The 23,799-nt window shown below is 47.7% G+C and overlaps 1 protein-coding gene and 1 non-coding gene across 9 annotated transcripts; one reads left to right on the top strand and one right to left on the bottom strand.

The window, feature by feature from the left end:
• Nucleotides 1–810: 810 nt before the first annotated feature.
• Pan2 (poly(A) specific ribonuclease subunit PAN2) lies at nucleotides 811–19,764 on the bottom strand. Of its 8 annotated transcripts, none has more exons than XM_021173663.3 (26): nucleotides 19,631–19,764; nucleotides 18,609–19,007; nucleotides 14,835–15,004; nucleotides 14,613–14,733; nucleotides 14,388–14,465; nucleotides 13,767–14,034; nucleotides 12,554–12,896; nucleotides 11,522–11,618; nucleotides 9,320–9,436; nucleotides 9,054–9,173; nucleotides 8,355–8,483; nucleotides 8,057–8,256; nucleotides 7,764–7,912; nucleotides 7,538–7,644; nucleotides 7,268–7,366; nucleotides 7,099–7,169; nucleotides 6,856–6,994; nucleotides 6,435–6,605; nucleotides 6,257–6,316; nucleotides 5,618–5,708; nucleotides 4,385–4,542; nucleotides 4,144–4,287; nucleotides 3,835–4,014; nucleotides 3,127–3,220; nucleotides 1,724–1,921; nucleotides 811–1,432 (listed from the first exon to the last, which is right to left on the bottom strand). In XM_021173663.3, exons 2-26 carry the CDS (start codon nucleotides 18,888–18,890, stop codon nucleotides 1,398–1,400), a joined length of 3,621 nt encoding a protein of 1,206 aa, XP_021029322.1. In that variant the 5' UTR covers nucleotides 18,891–19,007; nucleotides 19,631–19,764; the 3' UTR covers nucleotides 811–1,397. The 8 variants fall into 8 exon arrangements, with proteins under 8 accessions (XP_021029322.1, XP_021029325.1, XP_021029328.1 ...); XM_021173666.3 differs by having other exon boundaries at nucleotides 6,435–6,578; XM_021173669.3 differs by having other exon boundaries at nucleotides 7,776–7,912.
• A 3,888-nt stretch (nucleotides 19,765–23,652) lies between these two features.
• On the top strand, nucleotides 23,653–23,755 carry LOC115032174 (U6 spliceosomal RNA). The gene has a single exon (XR_003837836.1). It is a non-coding gene; the product is annotated as a U6 spliceosomal RNA (small nuclear RNA).
• The last annotated feature ends 44 nt before the right edge of the window (nucleotides 23,756–23,799 follow it).

Raw genomic sequence — 23,799 nt, 5'->3', positions numbered from 1 at the left:
AAAAATAAAAACAAACTAGTTTTTAAAACAACTTCCTTCTTGTGCCAAATTAATAAATGATCGTCATTAGGTATGTATTAGGGAAATATCATTTTTGGTATTATCTGCCTTTTCAGGCAGGTTCTTGGAGATTTCTCTAATTTATCCTCTGAGGATGGGGGTGTGGGTTATGTTACGGTCAATATTATTAGCTCTCACGCTGTGAATAGAGCAGTTCTTCTCTGAATTTCTAGCACACCGCAGGTACTGTCATGAGTGAAGCAGTGTCTTGCTATGTAGCCCAGGATGCCTTGAACTCAACTCCCTGTCGCAGGCTGGTTGGGAACTGTGGTTCTCAACTGCTCGACTGTTAGGATAACAGGCTGACACCATGCCTTAAGGTCTTGAGATAAACTGGGATTTGTGATCGCTTTATGTATTTAGGGTGCTAGGCGACTACAGCAAAGACCGAACACTGTCCAGGGGAAGAACAATTATGTTCCTCCTGGTGCCTGCCCAGCATGGTGCTGCATGCCTTTAATCCCAGCACTTGAGAGGCAGAGGCAGGCAGATTTCTGAGTTCTCGAGGCCAGCCTGGTCTACAAAGTGAGTTCCAGGACAGCCAGGGCTACAGAGAAACCCTGTCTCGAAAAACAAAACAAAAAACAAACAACAACAAAAAAAATTATGTTTCTTCTGGATTCATTCATTCTGGGCCTCCAGAATCCTCATTTCTAGGTGTGGATCTGAACACAGTTTTCATTTTCTCATTGTTTGGTGAAGTTAAATCAAAGAAAGAAAGACAGAAGCCAAAGAATTCCACACTAGCGGTTTTCTAATGAGATAAAAATACTTTTATTTTATAAAACATGCTGTTTTAAGCAAAATTTTTAAAAAATAAAACAAAACTCGAGATAGAATGTATGGAAGACAGATACTTCTCAGCTGTGGTCAGGAATGAAGCCAGTAGCTCAGCTTCCTGCACACCGGCTTGATTGGCCCATTGAGACTCTACAAGCTGGTCCACCCAGCCACCGTCTCTCAAGCAGCTAGATGCTGGAGCTGCCTGGGTCTCTGTACCCTGTGACTGTCCAGGACTTCAGTCCTCTAGCAGGCTGGGAACTGAGAGTTCTGGTTCTAGAGCTCTTTTGTACAGATATCAGTTGCTCAGGGTATTTATTACAAACACCAATCACTCCACCTGGGTCACTTTAGGCTTTGTTTCTGGCCCACTGTTTTGCAGAGGATAAGGGGGAATCTGGCAGCTAGAACCTTTGCAACAATTTTGCTGCTTTCCAGTTCTATTAATAGCACCGTCTGTAGACCCTGAGCAGATCCAGTTCTGGAAGTGGACAGGGTAAAGCCGACTTGAGAAGCCACCTCTCAGTTCTGGGGACAGCACTGAAAGGGAAGGCAGCTCACAGTGCCAGCACTGAGGAGAAGACAGCTGCGTCTGTTAGGAGACAGAATCACGGAGACCAGGGTGAGCAGAGGAGGCACCAGGACACTCCCTATACAGAAAGAGCATGAGGGAAGTAGGGCAAGGCATGGACATTTCAGACTCGGGCAAGCGGCTACACCAGTGTCTCTCTCACTGACTGTTGGAAACACTGAGTGATGTGTGAACTGTAAGACACTTCAGGAGCAGGTGGGAGTACTGTTATAATCTGAGGTGGTATACAAGTTCTACATATGCCAGCAACACCTACCCAGCCCAGTTTCCCTCGCCTCAGCCCAGCCTTACTCTTGGGACTTGTCTGGCTTTCAGGCTCAGGCACCTTCCAGTCCATCTTTCGGCCCTTCTCATAGAGACCCTTGAGCACCTTGTGGAAGGACTCGGGCTCGGTGCCGTTCTTGCTCAGCTCCAGATACTTCCGGTAGAGTTGAAGGGCTGTGCGGGCATCCTCAATGCTGTCATGGGTCTCACCTTGAATCTTCAGGTCTGGGGTAAACCGATACTTAAGGAACTCACAAAGGCGGCACCCCGTTTCTATCCTGGCACCCACAACACTCCCATGCAGTCTCCCAGAACCATCTTTTCTTATTTTATGTTTCCTCAATGTTTTGCCTGAGTGGTCTATGTATGGGTGTGCATGGTGACCATGAAGGTCAGAAGACGGCGTCAGATTGCCTGGAACTGAGGTTACAGATGGTTGTGAGCTATCATGGTAAGTGCTGGGGCTTGATCCTGGGCCCTCTGCAAGAGCAGTAGTAGGTGCTCTAAGCCAACTCGTCAGACCCAGAAAACATCTTCTTAAGTTAGTGATAGATCTAACTGAAACCATTAGCCGAAAAAAATGGTAATTCTAACTTGAGAAATAACTACTCTTTATTCTAAAATGTTTCCTGTTTTGTTGTTCTTGGAGATTTTTTGTTTGTTTGAAGACAGGGTTTCTTTGTGTAGCCCTGGCTGTCCTGGAACTGAGACTATAGATCAGACTGGCCTCGAATTCAGACATTCACCTGCCTCTGCCTCCTGAGAGATTGTTGTAGCTTTTTGCTATCGTTGTTAAGACAGTATCTCCTCTACTGCCCAGGCTGGCTTCAAACTTACAGACCTGAAAGCGTCGCCTCCTGGTGCTTTCTACTCTCCTTTTTAAAAACAAAAACAAATAAACAAGGCCTTTTGTAGCCCAGGCTGGCCTTGAACTCATTATGTCCTGAGACTAACCTTAAAATTCTGTTTCTTCTGTGTCTCCTGAGTTGGGACTCTAGGCAGGCCTGCCGCCTGTGTCCAGTTCCATGTGGTGCTGGGCTCTCAACAAGGACTCTACCAGCTGAGCTGTATCCCCCGCCCCTGATGTTTTCTTTTAAGATTTATTTGTTTGTTTTATGTGAGTAAAACACTGTCACTGTCTTCAGACGCACCAGAAGAGGGCATGGGATCCCATTACAGATGGTTGTGAGCCACCATGTGGTTGCTGGGAATTGAACTCAGGACCTCTGGAAGAGCAGCCAGTGCTCAACATAACTAGTTACAGGGCAGCCAGAGCTACTTAGTGAGACACTGTGTCAAAACAAAAACAAAAACAAAACCCCAAACAAGAAACAAGCAAGCACTGCTGAGCCATCTACCCTTCCCCGCCTTGAATGTTTTCTGCTCGTAATCAGTTCTTACTGTAGGGCGCACGAGGTAGAGCAACTCACCTAGAAAATACCAGGCCAGGAATCGTAGGGAAATCATTCGTTTCCGGGGCATGTGGAACAGGTAGACTGTGTCAAGAACTTGGTCCTTGGGCACCTGGCAGGGACCAGAAGAACAGAAGCCTTGAGATAGATGATCCAGAACCTCCCATTCTCTGAATTCAGATATACGCCCTGAGTAGCCAGCCAGAAGAGTAACTCCGAGGTCAGCAAGGTGGCTCAGCAGGTAAAGGCATTTGCCACCAAGCCTGACAACCTTACTTCAGTTCCCAGGACCCACGAGATGGAAGGAGAGAGTTGACGTGCACAAGCTGATCTTTGACCTCTGCACGTGTAACTCAGTACTTGCAGGAGGAGGTGTGTATGAGCGCGCACACACCAAATAAACTTAATTTTGTTTTTTAAAGTGTGGTGAGTGAATGAGGATGGTCAGAGCAAGTTGGGTTGGAAGAAGGCTGTATATTGGGGGGAGGGGGGTGCTAAGCATGGTAATATACGCCTTCAGTTCTAACACTCAGGAGGAGGCAGGCAAACCTCTGTGAGTTCAAAGCCGGTCTGCTTAACTTAACTAGTTACAGGGCAGCCAGAGCTACTTAGTGAGACATTGTGTCAAAACAAAAACAACAACAACAACAACAAAACCCAAACAAGAAACAAAAGACGACAACAACAACAACAAAAAACACACTCTGAAATAAGCCCTGCCCGAACCATGAGGTTGATGACCCGGAAGTCCTTCTGCAGACCATGACCCACAAACTTGACTCCAATATCAATGAGAAAGCGAAGCTTTAAGTAGGTAGACTTGAGGGTTGTGAGGTGCTTTGAGGAGATTTTGGCATCAAGGTCTCCTGGCTTTATCCCCGAGTACTGAGTCAAGTAATCTACTACCTAGGAGTAGAGAAAAAGACAAATCTCTGGGCTGGAGAAGGTGTGGTCTCTTCCAGTCACTCTTCTCAGTGTTCTTAAGCACTCTATGGAAGCACAGGGTTGACGTCAATGCCCCTCACATCCTCTCACCTGCTCCTGCGTGGAGATGTAGTCATCAATGAAGGGGATGCCCTCGTTAGGCCCTTGGCCCCGAACACAGGTGATCCTTGCGACTGACATCTGGCTTGGCTTAATGGTGGACTTGGTACCATCACTGCGTAACTCTGCTTCTTCCTATGTCACAGGGTTAATGTGGACACCAGAGAAACACAATTCCTAATATCCTCAGAGTTCTGTCCCCGTTCAGGTCCCATCTTTTGGCCCTGGTTACCTCATTAAGAGTGACAAACTCAGCATCCAGGCCCACCAGGTCCCCGACCTGTGGCATCTCATTCAGCATCAATGGAATAAAGGTCGTGTGTGTTTTCCGTTGCTTCCGTGCCAGCGAGGCTTCTGCCAGCAGCACACTGGCCTCAATGGGGTTCTTGACTGGAAAGGGAATGCAGAGAAGACTAGGGCTAGAGAAATGGCTAGGGGAAGACCCCAGGATGGCTGCTCAGAGGCTCTCCGTCTATACTGTGATCTCCTGATAAACAAAGCATTTGGGGACAAGGAGTGTACCTGGGTGGCCAAGTCTACAGCCTGAGGTTGACCCCCAGAATCCACATGGAAGAAGGAAAGGACCTACTTCCACAAACTCCTCATGTCCACATTCTGCTGTGGTACACATACTAATGCACACACACTGAGTAAATTAAACTGTAATAAAAAAAAATTAAAAGGGGACTGTACCTGGTAATACAATAGATGAAATTATAAAATTATCAAGAACAGACCAAGAAAAAGACAGAAATGGTGGGAATGACAGAATAAGGTTTTCAGTTTGGACCTTAGCTACAAAATCCAGAAAAAAACAAGCTACAGAGAAACTATCGTTTAAAGGTACCAAGTTGGTACCCCTGAAGGAACTCATGCCCCTGAGAAGAGACGGTCACGTGATGGCAATGACTGGAACGGGGCAGCTTGCTCCGCTAGCCTGACAATCTGAGCATACACAGGGAAGGGGAGAGCTGATGTTACAAAGTTGTCCCTTGGTCTCTACACACAATAAGTGCCATCTGAAAAAAAAAAAAGCTATCCTATGGTGGCCATTCTCATTCAGACAACTACAAAAGAGGATAGGAATGTTCAGAATCAAGTTTAACCTAAGCCACTCTTATCTAGTGTCCTCCACGCCACCCTCGGAATGTCCAACTACAAAATTAATTTTGTTGTTTTGAAATGGTTCTTACTCTATAGCCCAGGTGAACTAACTGTATAGTCCAGGTCATGAACTCATAACAATCCTCCTGCCACAGCCGAGTATTGGGATTACAGGTGTAAGCTACCATCCCCAGCTAACTTCCAAACTTAAGATCTGATCAGCAGGAATTTCTTTAGTATCTTTAGAAGAGTTAGCTCCAGCTACCAATCCTGAATACTACTACTAAGATGTCCACCCCCAGGCTCTCTCCTGAGACCAGCTTAGGCTGCCTAAGCCTTTGGGCCACTCCGTGCCACTTACTGTTCAGATTGTATCTGGAATTGAGATTCCTTTTGACATAATACAGGATAGCAGGTACTTTCCAATTCATGTCAAACTGCACGGCTTCATACTAGAGGAGACAGAACACAGGGGCTAGAGGATAGCTCAGAGGTAGTGTGCTTGCATTATGGTGCCTAAGGTTCTGGGTTTAATTCTGAGCACTGCCTCACTCTGGTTTTTGGAGACAGGGTTTCTCTGTGTAGCCCTGGCTGTCCTGGAACTCGCTCTGTAGACCAGGCTGGCCTGGAACACAGAAATCTGCCTGCCTCTGCCACCCAAGTGCTGGGATTAAAGGTGTGTACCACCACCACCCGGCTATATATATATGTTTAAGTCTTCTGATGCCATTTATTCAAAAAGCCTCTCTAGATTCATCATGACCCTTCCCGGCATTCTACAGGAGCCCAAGAATAAGAACACTAACGGACAGGCAGATGAAGGGGAAATGGGCTGTAATTACACCTGCGGTCATGGCACTCTAGAGGCTGAGGCAGACAGATCACGAGGTCAAGGGTACCCCAGGCTGCACAGTGAATTCACGAACCTAAGTCACACAGCAACGCCCACTCTGAACTTCCCCAAAATAATAAGATGGGGAACAGAACACGTTTGACTTACCTTATCAATTGGTTCAATGAGGAAGTCATTGAAGAGATACCACTGCTGATGAGTCACGCCCTGCACAAGTACAGAGCCAGGCTGAAGTCAAGTGAGAACTATCTGTCTCCTGGCCAGAAGCTCGGGGACAGCCTGGGACTGTACTGCAGCCACCTCTTCCCTGTGTCATTTCACTCACCTCCTTGCGCTGGTGGTAGGTCTCACCGACTTTGATGTGAGCCACCAAGCTGCCGCCTGTTCGTGAGTCCAGGATGTGTACCACAGTAGCCATCAGGTCATATACATAGACACCAAGCTCCTCCTCTGCCCTGGCCGGACCCCACTGCGAGGGGGCACCCAGGCTGCTAAGCTAAGTTTAAGGATGGGTTGTGGGATGGGGGACGGGGATAAAGGGCAGAGGGTAGGGTATCTCCATTTTAGCCCACCTATGACTTCCCAACTCTAAACTGAAGTATTCTAGACAACCCCAGAACTGGTAAGCGTGCGTTTTATTCCTTTCCTTGGTCCTCTAAGGTCCTCCATCCCCTGCCCTGCCTCACCTTCCGCCCACCTTCGCTCCCTCAGTCCCTCTCTTCTTCCCACTTTTCAACTGCCTGCACCTCATGCTCGTCAGCCCAGTTGCAAACATCCAGCCCTTTGTTCTTGGTCATCTTCATGCGGATAGAAAATGGAAGCCAGACATTCTTCAGCTCCTCGATGGAGGAACACAGAAAACCCTCTGGACTCCTCAGTTCCTTCCTATTAGGACAGAAGAAGTGGAAATGTACTCTCAAGATATGGAACCAGTGGGCAGAGAGACCAGCAAGTAGCTCCGCCGTCTGACAACTCTAAGATGCACCCACCGATCAGCTAAAGCAAACTCTTTGCTCTTTATTTCCCCGCCGAACTTTTTCACCGCTATTTTGAAGGCAACCTGAACACAAAGGAAAGAACATATTCATATACCCAAGTAAAGCAAGATATAAAGACAAAGGAGTCATGGGAAGTCCTGCTTCCAATCATGGTCACTACCTCAGCTTGCAGTCTCCAGAAATCAGCCTCTTTTGAGCTATTCACTTCACAGTTAATGACAAGAATATCTGGCAGATGTCGGATGTTTCGGGTCTGAATCTGAGAGAAGGAAACAAGAAATGGCATTGTCTACAGAAAAAACAAGAAGCCAAGACAGGATCTGTAAAGGTGGAGTTCTTCCCTCTCCCCATACGCCCCCGGAAGGCGGTGCTAACACTGGCAGGCCACCGTGCATGAGTCCTCAAAGAAGCGGAACCCCAGCTTACTCACTGTGGGCTGGTACTTCTCACAGTTGTCACACCAGGCCTGTGTGTTCTGCTCCAGGCAGATACTTCGCTTCAGCACCTGAGCAAAGTCATAGTTCTTCCCGGTTTTATCTGAGGGGAAACTTGACACTTCACTCCATGCTCCCTCCTCTACCCACGGTACCCCCAAAACCCCTCTGTGGTGTTACAAGTTATCTGAGGGAGCCTCCCAACCCAGGTGCAGGGTATACCACAGATGCTACCCTCAGGGTAGGAGAGTGTGAAGAGTAGGGTGGACGAGGCCCGCACAGTCTCGCTGCCGCAGCGGCAAAGACTGCAGTTCTCCATCTCACAACTGAACAGCTGCCCAATGATGGAGTCTCCTGATGAGCAGAAACTGCTGAGAGGTGAGGGAGACACAGACACACACACACACACACACACACACACACACACACACACACACACACACACCAAGCGTTAGAAGACCCTTTGAGTCCCAGGGGGCTGGCTTTGGGGGCTTTCTTCTTGTCCAGTTCCATACCTGCCTCCAGCACCTCGATAAGCCTGGGGCACTTCCAGCTCCTGCATATCCTGATGTAGCTGAGTGAGGATGAAGCGGTTCCACCTCTGGATAAGCCGGGCCAGACTGCCCTTGCCTGAAGCCTCATCTGAGTCAGCAAGGATGAGACCCAGAGCTGAGGCCTCAGGGATGGTCCGAAAAGCTCGGAGGAAATTACTGCCCTGGAAGAAGAGGGTTATGTTGACAGAAATGTGCCCTTTTCAACCATCCACCTTCTGTCCCTTGCCATTTTGAGTGTCCCAGGTCTCGGAGGACTGACCTGACAAGGATCACCACGAGAGAGGTCTAGCATGTGGAAGAGGAAGCCGAGCTCGCACGCCAGGCAGAATTCCTTTTGGCAAAGGTGGTTCTGGATCAGACAGCGAACAGGCTCCAAGAAATAGAGCACCTGGGGGGGGGGGGGAGCAGGAGAGCTGGTGCGGGCGGGGGCAAGAGAGCTGGTGTGGGGGCAAGGGGGGCAAGAGAGCTGGGGGTGGGGGGAGCAGGAGAGCTGGTGTGGGAGGGGGTGCAGGAGAGCTGGGGGTAGGGGGAGCAGGAGAGCTGGTGGGGGGGCAAGAGAGCTGGGGTGGGGCGGGGGTGGGGCAGGAGAGCTGGTGTGGGAGGGGGTGCAGGAGAGCTGGGGGTGGGGGGAGCAGGAGAGCTGGTGGGGGGGCAAGAGAGCTGGGGTGGGGTGGGGGTGGGGCAGGAGAGCTGGTGCGGGGCGGGGGGGGGGGGGGGTGTGGAACTGGGAGTGGGGAAAGATGGGGGTGGGAGGAGCGTTCTGTGAGTGCTGGATACAAAGCGGGACTCCAGTAGTAAAGCAATGGGAGCTCACAGAGAAGACAGTGGTACGAGGGAGGGTATGCAGTAGATGAGGCCAAGGTACAGGGGAGGCACCAAGGTGACCCAGGAAGAGCAGGGGAGGGGTGCGGAGAGCAGGAGGCACGCGCAAGCTCAGGCATGGAGAGCCTGCCCGTACCTGGATCATGCAGTTGCAGTAGGCATTGGGGATGTGAGGCTCTAACCCAGCAAACAGAGTCTTATTGTAGTGCTTGAAGTCAAAGTCTTCTAGGCCTAGCTTGGAATATTTGATGGTTACCTAAGGCACGGACAGTTGGAGCAGAATGAGGACAGAGGGCCTCCTGGGTCTAGACTGTGGAGGAAGACTTTATGGTCTGCATTCAATCCCACGTGATACCCTTCCCCCACAAGTCCCACAAGACCCCGACTCAGTGTCCCCAGCACCTTCCGGTATTTCTTAGAAACTATGTGGAGAGGCTCCTCTTCTCGCCCTGTCGGTGACTCCGTGATTTGGCTGAAGTTGTCAAATTCATGGTCTGACTCCTTTAGTCGATAGGGAATCTAGGGGTTTTGGGGTTTTTTAAAAAAAGAGAAAGAAACTCCATTGGACTGTTTCATTTCTTTGGCTTCCCGTTCTTTTTTCCTTTCTGATGTTTTTTATTTTGTTTTGTTCTGAGACACAGTCTCACTATGTAGCCCTGGTTTGGCCTGGAATTCCGTATGTAGACCAGGCTAGCCTTGAACTTCTGCCTTTGCCTTATAAGTAGTGGAATTAAAGGCCTGTGCCATCACATCTGACTCTGTTTTTATTTATTTTTATTTTTAATTTAATTTTTTTGAGACAGGGTCTCCTGTAGCCAAGGCTGGCCTTAAATTCATTATATACCCAAAAAGCCCTCGAACTGTCCAGCCACCCAAGGCTAGGGTTGCCAGTGTATGCCACATCACCCGATGCCTACTTTACTCTTTTATTTTTCTTTTTTTTTTTTTTTTTTTTTTTTTTTTTTGTTTTTCGAGACAGGGTTTCTCTGTATAGCTCTGGCTGTCCTGGAACTCACTCTGTAGACCAGGCTGGCCTCGAACTCAGAAATCCGCCTGCCTCTGCCTCCCGAGTGCTGGGATTAAAGGCGTGTGCCACCACGCCCGGCTATTTTTCTTATTTTTGAATCTTTATTTCAACATAACTGTGCTTTCAGAAATATTTCAAAAATATTCACATTGGTTAATTAAAAGCAACTAAGTTTAATCTGTATATGATTTATGATTAAAAAAAAATTAACCCAGGCTGGAGAGATGGCCCAGTGGTTAAGAGCACTGACTGCTCTTCCAAAGGTCCTGAGTTCAATTCCCAGCAACCACATAGTGGCTCACAACCATCTGTAATGGGATCTGATGCCCTCTTCTGGGGTGTCTGAAGAGAGCAATGGTGTACTCATATACATAAAATAAATAAATAAATTTTTAAAAAACCAACCCTTCCATTTACTTTATTTTCATCTATTACAAACATATAAAACCATCAAAATGCTGCCAACGAAGAAAGAAAGAACACTGAGAAATATGTTTTTGGTTTACCTTAGGAAAGCAACACAGATCACACTGTAAACAAGTATAAAATTGGGGCAGAGTTCAAACCCAAGTTCAATTCCTAGATCTCAAGATGGATGGAGAACCAATTAATAAGAGTCATCCTCTGACTTCCGCATACGCCTGTGATACATTCATGCCTACACTTACACATAACGCTCACACACTCTCACTCTCTCACACATATACTCTCACATTCACTCTCACACAGGCTCACATACACATCCACTCACACATATATCCACTCACACACACATTCTCTCATATAGTCTCACACACACATACACTCATACACACACACTTGCAAACACTCAAACACTTGCAAACACACTCTCACACATACACTCACACACACACATATACACTCTCATTATACTCTTGCACTCACACACTCTTACATGTGTATACTCATACTCATGCACATCACACACACACACACACTTGCAAACACACACACTCTCACTCACACACACACTCTCACATTCACTCTCACACAGGCTCACATACACATCCACTCACACACTCACACACTCTCACATTTACTCACACACACACATACACTCTCATATACTCTTGTACTCACACACTCACATGCACATCACTCACACAGACACACACACACACTAATAAGACAGGCGTAAAGTGTTGTAATGTTACAATGTCACCACATGTATTTCCTGAGACCTTCTCTAACAGTTGTTATGTTTAGCATCTTCCTCCTCCTCCGTGACTACACACCTGTGGTCCTCCTGTCCACCTCTTTCATTACCCTTATCTTAACTGCTCTAGCCTACAGCTTCTCTCTGGAAAGCTCTGGCACAGAGTGCTCCTAACATTCGTTTGGTATTTAACAAAAAGATATACATAATTTCTGATGGGTTAATGTCTTTTTTCAACCAAATAACCACACTAAGGGATAAAATCTTGTCCTCTATGGATCAGACATAACAAGCATAGCTTCTTGAATTCTGCACACACATCCCAAACCTTTACTGTTTAAAAACAAAACAAACACTAGTAAGAGATAGAAGAACACAGTAGGCTCGCCTCTGAACACACCTGGTTACGCAGCCTGGTGCGAGGGTTGGGAGCATAGCCAATGAAGCCCACTTTCTTCATGGTTCGAAGAATTTCTGCATCCACAGGTGGTGCTCGCCTATAATCCAGTGTAGTTCTAGGCTTGAAGGGCCATGACAGCCACCCATGCACTTCCCAACCCATGGGTTCAGAATTAGAAAAAGCATTTAAGGTAGACAAAAATAACTATAGCCATGGAATGATAGCCAGGCTAGCAAAGGCTTCCATCTCCCCCCCCACGACCCCTCCACCCAGCAGTGAGGTACAACCTGGCTAGCAAAGGCTTCCATCTCCCCCCCCCACGACCCCTCCACCCAGCAGTGAGGTACAACCTGGCTAGCAAAGGCTTCCATCTCCCCCCCGACGACCCCTCCACCCAGCAGTGAGGTACAACCTGGCTAGCAAAGGCTTCCATCTCCCCCCCCCACGACCCCTCCACCCAGCAGTGAGGTACAACCTGGCTAGCAAAGGCTTCCATCTCCCCCCCCCACGACCCCTCCACCCAGCAGTGAGGTACAACCTGGCTAGCAAAGGCTTCCATCTCCCCCCCCACGACCCCTCCACCCAGCAGTGAGGTACAACCTGGCTAGCAAAGGCTTCCATCTCCCCCCCCACGACCCCTCCACCCAGCAGTGAGGTACAACCTGGCTAGCAAAGGCTTCCATCTCCCCCCCCACGACCCCTCCACCCAGCAGTGAGGTACAACCTGGCTAGCAAAGGCTTCCATCTCCCCCCCCACGACCCCTCCACCCAGCAGTGAGGTACAACCTGGCTAGCAAAGGCTTCCATCTCTCCCCCCACGACCCCTCCACCCAGCAGTGAGGTACAACCTGGCTAGCAAAGGCTTCCATCTCTCCCCCACGACCCCTCCACCCAGCAGTGAGGTACAACCTGGCTAGCAAAGGCTTCCATCCCCCCCCCACGACCCCTCCACCCAGCAGTGAGGTACAACCTGGCTAGCAAAGGCTTCCATCCCCCCCCCCACGACCCCTCCACCCAGCAGTGAGGTACAACCTGGGAGCGGGAGCAGAGTTGGCAGCAGGCCAGTCGGAGAGCAGGGCATCAGTGGTAAGTGGCACGGGAATGAGGGAAAGCGGCAGCAGATCCTGACTCCAGTCCAGAGGCGGCAAGGAGTCCACAAGACAGGGCAGGGCAAACTCAGTCTCTCGGGAGTAGGGGTTGAAGGACGGCTCAGGGGAATCAGTCCAGAGATGCACACAGCCCTCGGAATCCCCAAAGGCCAGGGCCTGCTTGCTGGCTGACACATCAAACGTCATTAGCAAAGGTCCCACGGGATTCACATGGAAGATGTCGGCTGGGTTGGCCAGGCCTGTGGGTTCACAAAACTGGCATTGACCTAGGAGGGAAAAAGGGACAGACCAGTGAGCCCTGGAAAGTGAAAGGGGAAAAAAAAAAACCCTTTACCCTCTTCTAATGTCAGGAGACACATTAATCAAATGAGCAACGCAGGCCCTTCAACTCCCTGAAAAGGCACGTCTCCAGTCATTCCACTTGGCCCCTTAAGACAGGGTCTCTCTGTGTAGATCAGGCTGTCCTGAACTCTGCAAATCAGGCTGGCCTTGAACTCAGAGATCCATATGCCTCTGCCTCTTGTGTGCTGCTACTTAAGGTACGTGCCACCACACCCAGCTAAGACTTGCATGTGTGCTCTGTGTTGGAATATACACACCAGTGCAGGTCCCTACAGAGTCCAGAAGAGGGCATGAGATCCACTGACACCTCCCACCTTAGGTGACAGCAACTGAACTCGGATTCTCTACAAAATGCTCTGAATACTGAGCCATTTTCTCAGTCCCCATGCTTTTTGTTTTGATTGATGTTTTGCTATACAGGAGACTGATTTGGTGTACAGCGCCTGGCACCTTACGAGCAATCACTCTGTCATCTGGCTGCAGTCCTGGCTTGTACTGTTTTTCTTTCTTAAGACCTGGCATCACTATGGTGCCCAGCCAGGACTTGAATTCACCATTTTTCTGTTTTAACCTCTCAAGTAGCTGGGATCACAGGCCTGGGATCTTTACTGTCTTCTGTGGTCCTTAGGCCCATTCTAAGCAAACCTAGGTGAAACCACGGTAGTCTGGTGGACGGTTATTTCCTTCTCCAACAGAAAGGTAGATGGGGTTACTCTTGCTGAGCTGGGTCTCTGCTCATGGGCCTGTCCTACCCAGTGCTGCACCCGTCCTACCCAGTACTACGCCCATCATACCAGACTGGGAGATGATAGCAAGGCGGGAAGTATATGTGGGGATGAATCGTAAGAAGGCCGGATCCACGTGCACTTGAAGAGGTGTGATGGCACGCATCATGCGCAGGTCGTATACTTTGAGGAAACGGTCACAGGCCAGGCCGGTAAGGCGACTGGAGAAGCCGCAGGCAGCCAGCAGGTTGCCATGAACATCAAAATCTGACAGACTCCCTGAGAAGGCATCAAATTCATGCTCCACTTTAAAACTACGGAGGTCTCGCAGGGAAACCTGAAGAAGAAAAGACCTGTTATCTGCCACCTCTGTGCCAGGGAAGAGACCCTGCCACCTACTTAACCCTGAAAGAGCCTTGACAGAGAAGACCAAGGTTCTAGGATACTGTCAGAGCAAAGAAAGGCAGAGAGAGAAGTCAAGAGTTAAAAGGGACAACCCAAAGAATTCCTTTATCCTTTTGCCTCCAAGGCACCCAGCTGTAGAAAACACCAGGATCCAAGATAATCTCAACACAGAAAGCAGGACATGGCTTAACTCCTCACAGACCTCATCTTTCATCCACAGGGAAAACAGACCCTAGTATCGACTGAAACAGGCCTATGGTGGGGAGAGACTTGGGAACTGGTTACCTTGCCAGATGTGTGGCCACAGAAGAAGAAACGATTTGTCTGTCTCATGATGGTGACTCCGGGTGTCTCGACTGCATACTGGAGAGAGAAGCCAATGAGATGATTTCCCATGACCAAGAGACAGGGATGTCACATCCACATCTCGACACACAACAGCCCAAGCACAGCCCCACCATGACTTCAAGTCCCACTCGGGTCTTTCCTGGACACGACCTAAGCGCATACCTTCTGAGTCTCCTGGACAGTGTTCAGGTCAATCTCCAGTATGTGGTTCTGCAGTCCGCCGACAAGCAGAGTGCTATTGTCTGTCAGGAGGACACTGTGCATATCTTCGTTCTCATCCAGCCTGCGTGAGAAGAGCCGATAGGCCAGGGGCTCACCAGCTGCCAATCCGATGGCCTTCCTGTCATTTTCCCCCTTTCCCAGCTGAACTGAAAGGCCACTTACAAATAGTCAAATATAATGAGCCCCCCACGGGCCATGTACTTGAGGTTGTTCTTGGTGAGGAAGAGGATACCGTTCTCCAGGCTCTGGATTTGCCGAATGTCGTCACCGCCATTGACCTGAAAGGATGAGTAGCGCTCCAGAGCTGGGCCGAAGAAGGAGGTGGCGTGGCCCTGGGGAGGATGCAAACACACCTGGGTGAGACAGGGGCATGGCAGACACTTGCCAAGGATGGAGCACGCCTCAAACTCCCTTTCTGTCTAGACAACAGAGGCATATGGCTAGGGACCAGTCAATCTTAGTGATAAAGCAATGATTACTCTACATTACTTTCATGCAAATCAGTATTATTTTTAATTAATTAATTTTTAATTATTAATTAACTGAAGCATTACCTATCATTATGGTCATAGTGAGAACAAAATAGTTTATATAAGTAATTACTTTTTTTTTAAATTTTTTTTTTATCTGTGTGTGTGTGTGTGTACCAGAGAGGCTGGAAGAGGGTACTAGGTTCCCTGGAGCTGGCGTTACAGACAACTGTGAACTGCCACATGGGTGCGGAGACTCTAACCCGGATCCTCTGGAAGACAACAGGTAATCTAATCCAACCCGAGCCATTCCTCCAGCCTCAAGGTATTTTGTTCACCCAGCACAGAATACTTATCTAGACCTTCATTTTATTCTCACTATGACCATAACCACAGGCAGTACCTCAGTTAGAGACTTGTTTCTTCAGAAGGCCAGCGACAAAAGCTGATCCTCCACTGGCCGCTTGTTCCATGGCCAAGTTTTAGGGTGGGTGTTTTTTGTTTTTCTTTTTGTTGTTGTTGGTTCTTGGTCTTTTTTATTTAAAAAAAAAAAAAAAGTCTCATACAGTCCAGGGTGGTCTGGCAAATGCTGTGTACACCAGGACTACCTCAAAGCTACACAATCCTCCTGCCTAAGCCCCCTAAGTGCTGATATCAGACCTTGCTTCACGGTTAAATCTTTTTTTGTTTTTGCTTTTTGAGGCAACATTTATGTATCCTTGGCTGTTCTGGAATTTGCTATAAAGACCAGGTTGGCTTCAAACTCAGAGACCCTCCTGCATCTGCCTCTGGAGTCTTCGTTTGCTTAAATCTTAATCTCTACAGCAGATGAGCAATCCATACTGAGTCAATGGTTATAGCCAGAACACAAAGACTGAGACACCGCCCCTGCTCTGGCACATCACTCACTCTGGACTTCTCACTCCTCATGTGTGTGCCTTCTTTGCTCCGTTGTTTGAGAGAGGGTCATACTATGCAGCCATGGCTATCCTGCCTCTGCCCTCCATTGTAGGATGAAATCTGTCACTACTCACAGCTCCCCCTCTTTGGATCCCTTGAAACATGTACCTCTTCCCTTATAACCTCATTTGCTCTCAAAAGGTTTTGCTTTAATTACATTTGTACTTGAGTTTTCCCTTTGTTTTATTCAGTACTAAGACTCAAACCTAAGGACTCACATATGCTAGGCCAGACTTGGCTAAGATCGGTCCCCAGCCTTTTAAATTTTGAGATAGGTTCTTGCTGCATAGTACTGGCTGGCCTGGGCCTTTATGCAATCTGCCTTGGTTTCTCACCCATTGACATTACAGGCATGTACACACCTTGAATCCCATTTCTTTTTTAAAAATTATTTATTTTTGAGACAGCCCTGGCTGTCCTGGAACCCACTTTGCAGACCTGGCTGGCCTCAAACTCACAGAAATCCACCCAGTGCTGGGATTAAAGGGGTGGACTACCATTCCCAGCCTTGGTCATGGATTGTTGTATTCTGTTTTTTAACTACTCATTCCAAACCTAAGCCTTATAATCAAGTTCTGATATCGAACAGCTGGCTTACTAGTTTCTGAAAGAGGGGATACAGCTCAGCTGTAAAACACCTGCCTTGCATGTGTAAAGTCCTGGTCTTAATACTCAAGCACTGGAAAAGCCAAAATTTTCCCATGCCCTCAGATATGGACTAAAGGATCCCAGGGCCTGGGGGTAAGAGGATACTAAGGTTGGATCCCGGGACCTGTGGGGAGGTATTAAGGCTGGATCCCAGGGCCTCTTGTATTCCAGGCAAGTTCTTATCACTGAGTCACACCACCACAATTTTGTGTGCACTTCATTCTGCGGACAAGAGGTTGAATGAATAAGTGCCCACCTTCCAGCTTCCACCACCAAATACTTTTTTTTTTTTTTTAAAGTGCAAAGCTAGGCACAACAGTGCATGCCTCAGAGTCCAGCATTGAGGATGTAAAGGCAGGGAGACCTCTGTTTTGGTGGTGGCAGTTGGTTTTTGAAGCATGGTCTTACTATGGTAATCCATGCTGGCCTGGAACTCACCATCCTTCTGCCTCAGCCTCCAAGTCAGGTTATAGGGTGTGAACCACCATGCCTGTTCTACGGTCTATGCTGCATTCAGTTCTGTTCCCTGTGCCGAGCACAGCAGTAGACATGCCTGACTTACTGAACTGAATACATCGGTGAAAAAGTTCATTTCTCCTAATGGAAAAACAATTCATACCTCCATGAAATAGTAAATAAGTAAACCAAGGTCTTACAGAAACTATTTGGCCTCATAGCATATATTATTACACACTTGAAAATTAACACTGATAACTGCTAAGACTAACAATCAGAAAGAGAAGACAAAATAACTCCAATAGGTATCCAAAACCATTCATTAAACATTCTGCAATTATAAATCAGGTGTGGCGCATTCCTGAAACACTAGCACTTTGAGGTTGAGATAAGGCTGCCCCTAGTTCAAAGCCACCCTAGGCTGCATAGTAAATCCCAGATCAGAAGGTGCTACCTACTGAGACTGTTTCAAACCCCAACCCCATTCCCAATTCTAAACTGGGTAAAATATTAAAGAGTATGGATGGCTATAAACTAAGAGATGGATATAGTTAATCAAAACATGGGCTGAGCTTGGTTGGTGATACCCCTATAAACTCAGCACTCTGGAGATGATATTAGGGTTGTAAATCTGAGGCCAGCCTGGGTTACACAGCAAAACCCTATCTTAAAACAAAAACAGGCATTCGGGAGGCAGAGGCAGGCAGATTTCTGAGTTCAAGGCCAGCCTGGTCTACAAAGTGAGTTCCAGGACAGCCAGGGCTACACAGAGAAACCCTGTCTTGAAAAACAAAAAAACAAAAAACCCAAAAAAAACAAAACAAAACCAGGATTTGACCTGTAGGAGTGAGTTCAGTGCTTGCCTGCTGTGCACAAAGCTCCGGGGTTTATCCAAGCGACATACGCTGAATATGGTTTTGGTGTCTATATTCCCAGCGCTCAGGAGATAAAGGCAGAAGGATCAGAAATTCAAGACCATCCTTGGCTATACATAAAGTTTAAGGCCAGATTCGGATAGAGAGACCCTGTCTTTAAAAACAATAAACAACAACAACAAAAACAAAAACAACAAACAACAGTCAGATATGGTTGCATACAAGGAAACTCAGCACTTTGGAGGCAAAAGCAGGAGGACTGCTGTGAGTTCTAGATCAGCCTGGACTATAGAGAGAGATGATGTCGCAAAAAACACAGTAGTGATAGGAGAACTGGCAGAGTGGAATGCCTTATGAAACTAAATATGTAGTTAATCTCTCCACTCCCTTGTTGGTTTGAAAGACCCAGCTAACTCTCATCAGTTCAACTCAGTTTTGACTACCTGCAAAGAGCTGTCCTTGGGCAAAGACCAGATAAAGATTTCTAATACACCCTTTCAGCCTTCAGAAAGGGGTATAGTTCTTACCCCATGGCTCCCCACCCACAGCATCTCCTCATGTAAATCAAAGTGGGAGACAGACACAGGCACTCCCACTTCAGCCACCACGCTGTGCAACTCAGAGTAGACACCTTCCATTATGTGCACTGACTCCTGGACAGGAAGAGCCTCCAAGGCCACTCCCTCTGGGTCTAGCTGCACATTCTGTAGCAAACTCGGATTCAGGTGGGCATCCAGGACTGGGTCCAGGGTAGAATGCATAGCTGGGGAAAATTCGGCCAGTCCCGGATCCAGACCCTCAAAGTTCATGACGATAGTGGCCGCTGGTCAGACCGGAGTCACACCCTCCCTTGCCACGGTTCCTACAGACAAGGGACCCAGCCTTCAGGAGGACAGCACCAGTGAACCTAGAATGGACATTCTGGCCTGCAAGGGAAAGAGGCAGCGCAGTCAGGGATAGGCCTAGGTACTGGAAGTATCTTCTATGTGGACAGGACAATGAGGTAGGCAGAGGGGATGAGACTGCCAGGCAAAGACGGAAACATGCAGGAAGAGGACAAGGGCAACGCTGTACTGTGAGTGGCACGACAGCGTCCCTTACTCTGCACCTCTAAACTTCCTAAGTTTCCTGCCAGCCCACCAAATGATCTAATTCTTGACTTCCCTTTCTCCTGAACCACAAGGTGAAAGGAGCGGGTTTGATGGGGGCTGGAGTTCGGGGGAGAGCTCTGAAATGCTTGTTTCTTAGAACTGGACATGAGACAAAGGGGCTGGGCGGTGAAGGGGGCAAGACAAGCCAGTTTCCCAGAATCCTTTACAGTGGTTACCCAGCATTCTCCAGGGGGTGGGTAACAAGAACGGCCAGTTACCCACAGACGGGGCGGGGGTAAGGGGGAAGTAATGGAAACGGATAGCTACCCAGAATTCTTTGAGCGAACCAGAGAAACTGGTTACCCAGAATTCTCCCCCAGCGCAGGGGACGGGAGGGGAAGGATTAGGGCAAAGGTCAAGACGTGTTCCTGGGATGCTTACGGGGAATGGGTCATTACCAAGATTTCTCCATGGCGGATATTTTGGAGCGCGTGGAATTCAAACGAGTAGGGGGTAGAGAAAGCGCCGTCAGCTCCGCGGGAAATTCCAGTTTCCCTACTACTCCCCCGCCTCTAGCTCAACCTAACCCAAGCAAGACGGACGGCGGATTGGCAGCCATCGCTTCCAATCAGCGGGGGCCACGGGCTCATCTCAGCCAATCAGAAAGAGACAGGTACAGGCAGATCCTGAGGAGGCGAGTGACGTAGGCTCCGCCAAAACAAGGTTACGGAATGCCACCGGGGACAAACTGAATCAAGCGCGGATCTATTTGGTGTTACGAAAAGTAATCCCTTCGCTCTCAGGCTTTGTTGAGCAAAATTAACTTTAGACTTTGAAGCCACGCTTTTAAGCTCCCTAAACAAGAACTAGACTAAAGGGGCGCCAGAGGCTAAGCACTGGGACTCGCCGGGTGGGTATTCCCAGCGTGGCCTTCATCATTCCCGGCGTATAGACCTTCATCTTGCTGTGCCTGTGAGCCATTCCAATACCTCTGACCCTGTGCCCCCGAAACTCACTGGCATTTCCTATGACTTCTAGATGTGGGGAAGAAAAAGGAAGCGGGAGCCTGACTTCTAGTGTGGCCCAAGTGACCACCTTTTCTCTATTTCTAGAGGCATCCATCTGAAATTCCCATCAATGTTTGTGTCGTCCCCAGAGGTCCCCTAATTTTCCCAAGAAACAAGTCTCCTAGACTGTCAAAATTCCCCTAGACCGTGGAGCTGGACATTGACCCCAAGAGAAAGATAAACAGTAAACTGAGTCAACTGAGCTGTAGCGGTCAGTGATTCTGAGGGGTTCTTGATTAATCTCCAACTAAGAGATCCAACTGCCTCTCCCTCTCCTGTGAGAGTGTGTCACCGTGTCTAAAACATTTCGGGGTACTGGCTGTGTACTAAACTGCTTTGGAATTGGCCCAGGCTGTGAGATGTCTTAGGTTGCCCAAACTCAGCTGTCATTTCTGTTTTTAAAGGCCCTGTGCCGCTAGTGGTCCATACCTACAAAACCTGCATTATTAAAGCAGAGGCAGGAATCCCTTACAAATTCGAAGCCAGCCTAGGCTACATAGATAGTAAGGACCAGGCTTGCTATGGCTACAGGGTGAATATCCCTTTCAACAGGTGCCTGTGGAAGGAAGTTCTCACCAATAATAAAACTTTTAAAGCATTTCTTGGGCCAGGCATAGTGGAGGTATATTTGTAATGGCAGTAATCCTGAGGCAGGAGGATTAGTGTTCAAGGTTAGCTTCTTCTATATAGCAAGTCCCAGGCTAGTCAGGTTACATGAGACCCTGTTTCAAACAAACAAAAACCAGGCTAAGTGGGATGGCAATCCCACCACTCAGGAGGCAGAATGGATTTCTGTGAATTTGAGGACAGCTTGGTCTACATAGTGAATTCTAGGCCAACCAAGGCTAGACAGTGAGGCCCGGTCTCAAAACACCCCGCTCATCCAAATAAAAATGTATTTCTTTTCAAAAAGGTGAAAGAGGATTTCAAGATGGTACAGCAGGTAAGGGTACTGCTAGCAACTGTCAGGGTCTGAGTTCCATCCCTGAGACTCAACGTGGTTGTCTTCACATCCATACTGTGGCACACATACATAATAAATAAATTTAAGTGTCTATCTGTCTCTGTCTGTCCCTCTGTCTGTCTGTCTGTCTGTCTGTCTCTCTCTCTCTGTGTGTGTGTGTGTGATTTTTCTCTCTCTCAATAAAGGCAAGCAAGTAGAACTTCAAGAAAGAACCCTGAGGCAGATGGATCAGGTCTTCAACTATGGATGCTCTGCAGCCTAGCCTACCTGAAACTCTATCTAAAAAAAAAAAAAAACAAAATAAAATAGTAATGGGGTGGGCAAGGGGGACGTAGGCACTTGGGTATTCCACACACCAACAAATCCTACATCAAAATAGAGGACACCTAACTCAAAGGATCTCTGGCTTCACAGGTCCTTAGATTTAAATTTTCATACAAGGACTTAGGTGCTAAGAGACCCAAACAGTCCCTACACAGAAAATCTCCATATTAAAGGTTCACAATTGAAAGAGACCTCACAGACCACGGGAGTTAAGGAGCTTGAGATTCTTGGAGTAAATCAGTTACTTTTTGGTTTGTTGAGCTGAATTCTCAGTAAGGAGTCCAAACTAGACTTGAACTTGTAATCCTCCCTTCATATTAACCCCAGAACTGGGTATACAGAAGGGTGCCACCACACCTCACTCAATAAACTATGAATCAAAAATCTACTTCCACTTGAGTTTCCTCACAGTATCCAATATAATGACACAGTAATTTTATATTATTTATATAATTTTATATGGAGAGAAGCACACCTGTAACCCCAGCGCTTGGGAAGCAGAGGCAGGAGGATCAGGAGCTCAAGGTCATTCTGAAGCCAGTCTGGGTGACAAGAAACTGTCTCAAAAACAAACAAGGAACTAAACTGCAGAATATGGGTTGAGCCTGATACAGGTCTATAATCCTTGTTACTAAAGCTAAGTTAGAAGACTCAAAATACAGGGCTGGAGAAATGGCTCAGTGGCTAAGAGCACTGACTACTCTTCCAGAGGTCCTGAGTTCAATTCCCAGCAACCACATGGTGGCTCACAGCCATCTGAAACGGGAGCTGATAACCTCTTCTGGTGTGTCTGAAGACGACTACAGTGTACTCATATACATAAAATAAACAAGTATATCTTAACAATATTTTTTTTTAAAAAGCTGGGCATGGTGGCGCACGCCTTTAATCCCAGCACTGGGGAGGCAGAGGCAGGCGGATTTCTGCGTTCGAGGCCAGCCTGGTCTACAAAGTGAGTTCCAGGACAGCCAGAGCTATACAGAGAAACCCTGTCTTGAAAAACAAAAACAAAACAAACAAACAAAGACTGAAAATGTAAAGATAAACTAGGTGCGGTAGTGCTTATGTCTTTATTCCTGGGGATTCAAAGGCTGGTAGAACACTTGCCTAGCATGTGTGGAATACAAAGCCAGGTTGGAAGACTAGCAACCTGTGGTCAATTTCTGGAACCTACACAAAGGTGCAAAGAGAGGGCTGTCTAGACAGAGCTGTCCTCTGATGTCCACAGGCATCCCGAGGCACACATGCACCTGCACACACATAATAATTTTAAACAATTTTTAAAAGTAGAATTTTGTGTTCGGCACTACAGCTAGCCATTTCCCAGCTATGAGGTCTTCGTTAAACGACTTATCTTTGCACCTCAGTCTCCCTAGTAAATCCATGATATAATATGCACGACGTAGAATTTATTGAGACTTAGATTAATGCTTGTAAAGTGCTTAGATCAGGTACTCATCACAAAGTGAGAGTTAGATACGAGTTAGCCATCATTATTAGCTATAGTCATTAACCACCTGGGGAAACTTCAATTGGATTTGGAGTCTGGGCATTCATCTGGAAAGGCCTGTCTAGGAGTGTCTTCTGAATGTGATTTGCATAACGGTTGAGCCCCCCCACCCCCCACCCCGCGCTGACGTCAAGGGCTTCTTGAAGCTCTAGGTCAGCAGCAGCCTTGGAAGTGGTTCCAGCTGCAAGACAGCCACTTTGGAGTCGCCACACCAACCTGCTTCCTACTCAACTGCTAAAGCACCAGGAAGTGAAACAGCTGAGAGCCTGTGCCTCCAACTCACTCTGTCAATCTCTTCCCACCTCATCTTCGTTTCCTTATCTTTCTTCTCACCTTTTATCTCCTACCTGTGAGGACTCTCAGGACACTGACCAGGCGTAGCAAAAGAGAGACACTGCACAAAATAACGAGGACTCCCTTATGCATCCTCCTCCCAATTCCTTTATTCTGTTTATATCTGTCCTAGGTAGACAAATCATTTCTCCCCCAAACCGAGCTAATTCTCAAATGCTGGAAATGTTTCATTGGAAGGGAGGCAGAGTCATCACAAAATCCTAATAATAGTATTTAAACCAAAAGCTTCATTCGGGCAGTTTAAAATAGTCCCAAAGGGTATTTGCTTCAGCCACACCTTACTAAAATTGGAAGGATACAGAGAAGATTAGCATGGCCGCTGTGCAAAGATGAAATGCAAATCCATAAAGAATTTTATAATTAAAAAAAAGAAAGTCTTCAGGCAGAGGTGGTACACAACTTTAATCC

Source organism: Mus caroli, unplaced genomic scaffold, assembly GCF_978045245.1.
Source record: "Mus caroli unplaced genomic scaffold, Mus_caroli_1 scaffold_9, whole genome shotgun sequence".
Lineage (NCBI taxonomy): Eukaryota > Metazoa > Chordata > Mammalia > Rodentia > Muridae > Mus > Mus caroli.
Note: the sequence above shows the minus strand (reverse complement) of the source record. Positions and strands in the feature narration are given on the sequence as shown.

Excerpts from the sequence above, each read along its gene's own strand:
- Pan2 (XM_021173663.3), bottom strand. The coding sequence starts at position 18,890 with ATGAACTTTGAGGGTCTGGATCCGGGACTGGCCGAATTTTCCCCAGCT. Across the intron at positions 8,257-8,354 it reads CTCGTGGTGATCCTTGTCAG|GGCAGTAATTTCCTCCGAGC; the intron begins GTCAGTCCTCCG and ends CTCTTCTTCCAG. Across the intron at positions 3,221-3,834 it reads TCCGGGTCATCAACCTCATG|GTGCCCAAGGACCAAGTTCT; the intron begins GTTCGGGCAGGG and ends GGTCCCTGCCAG.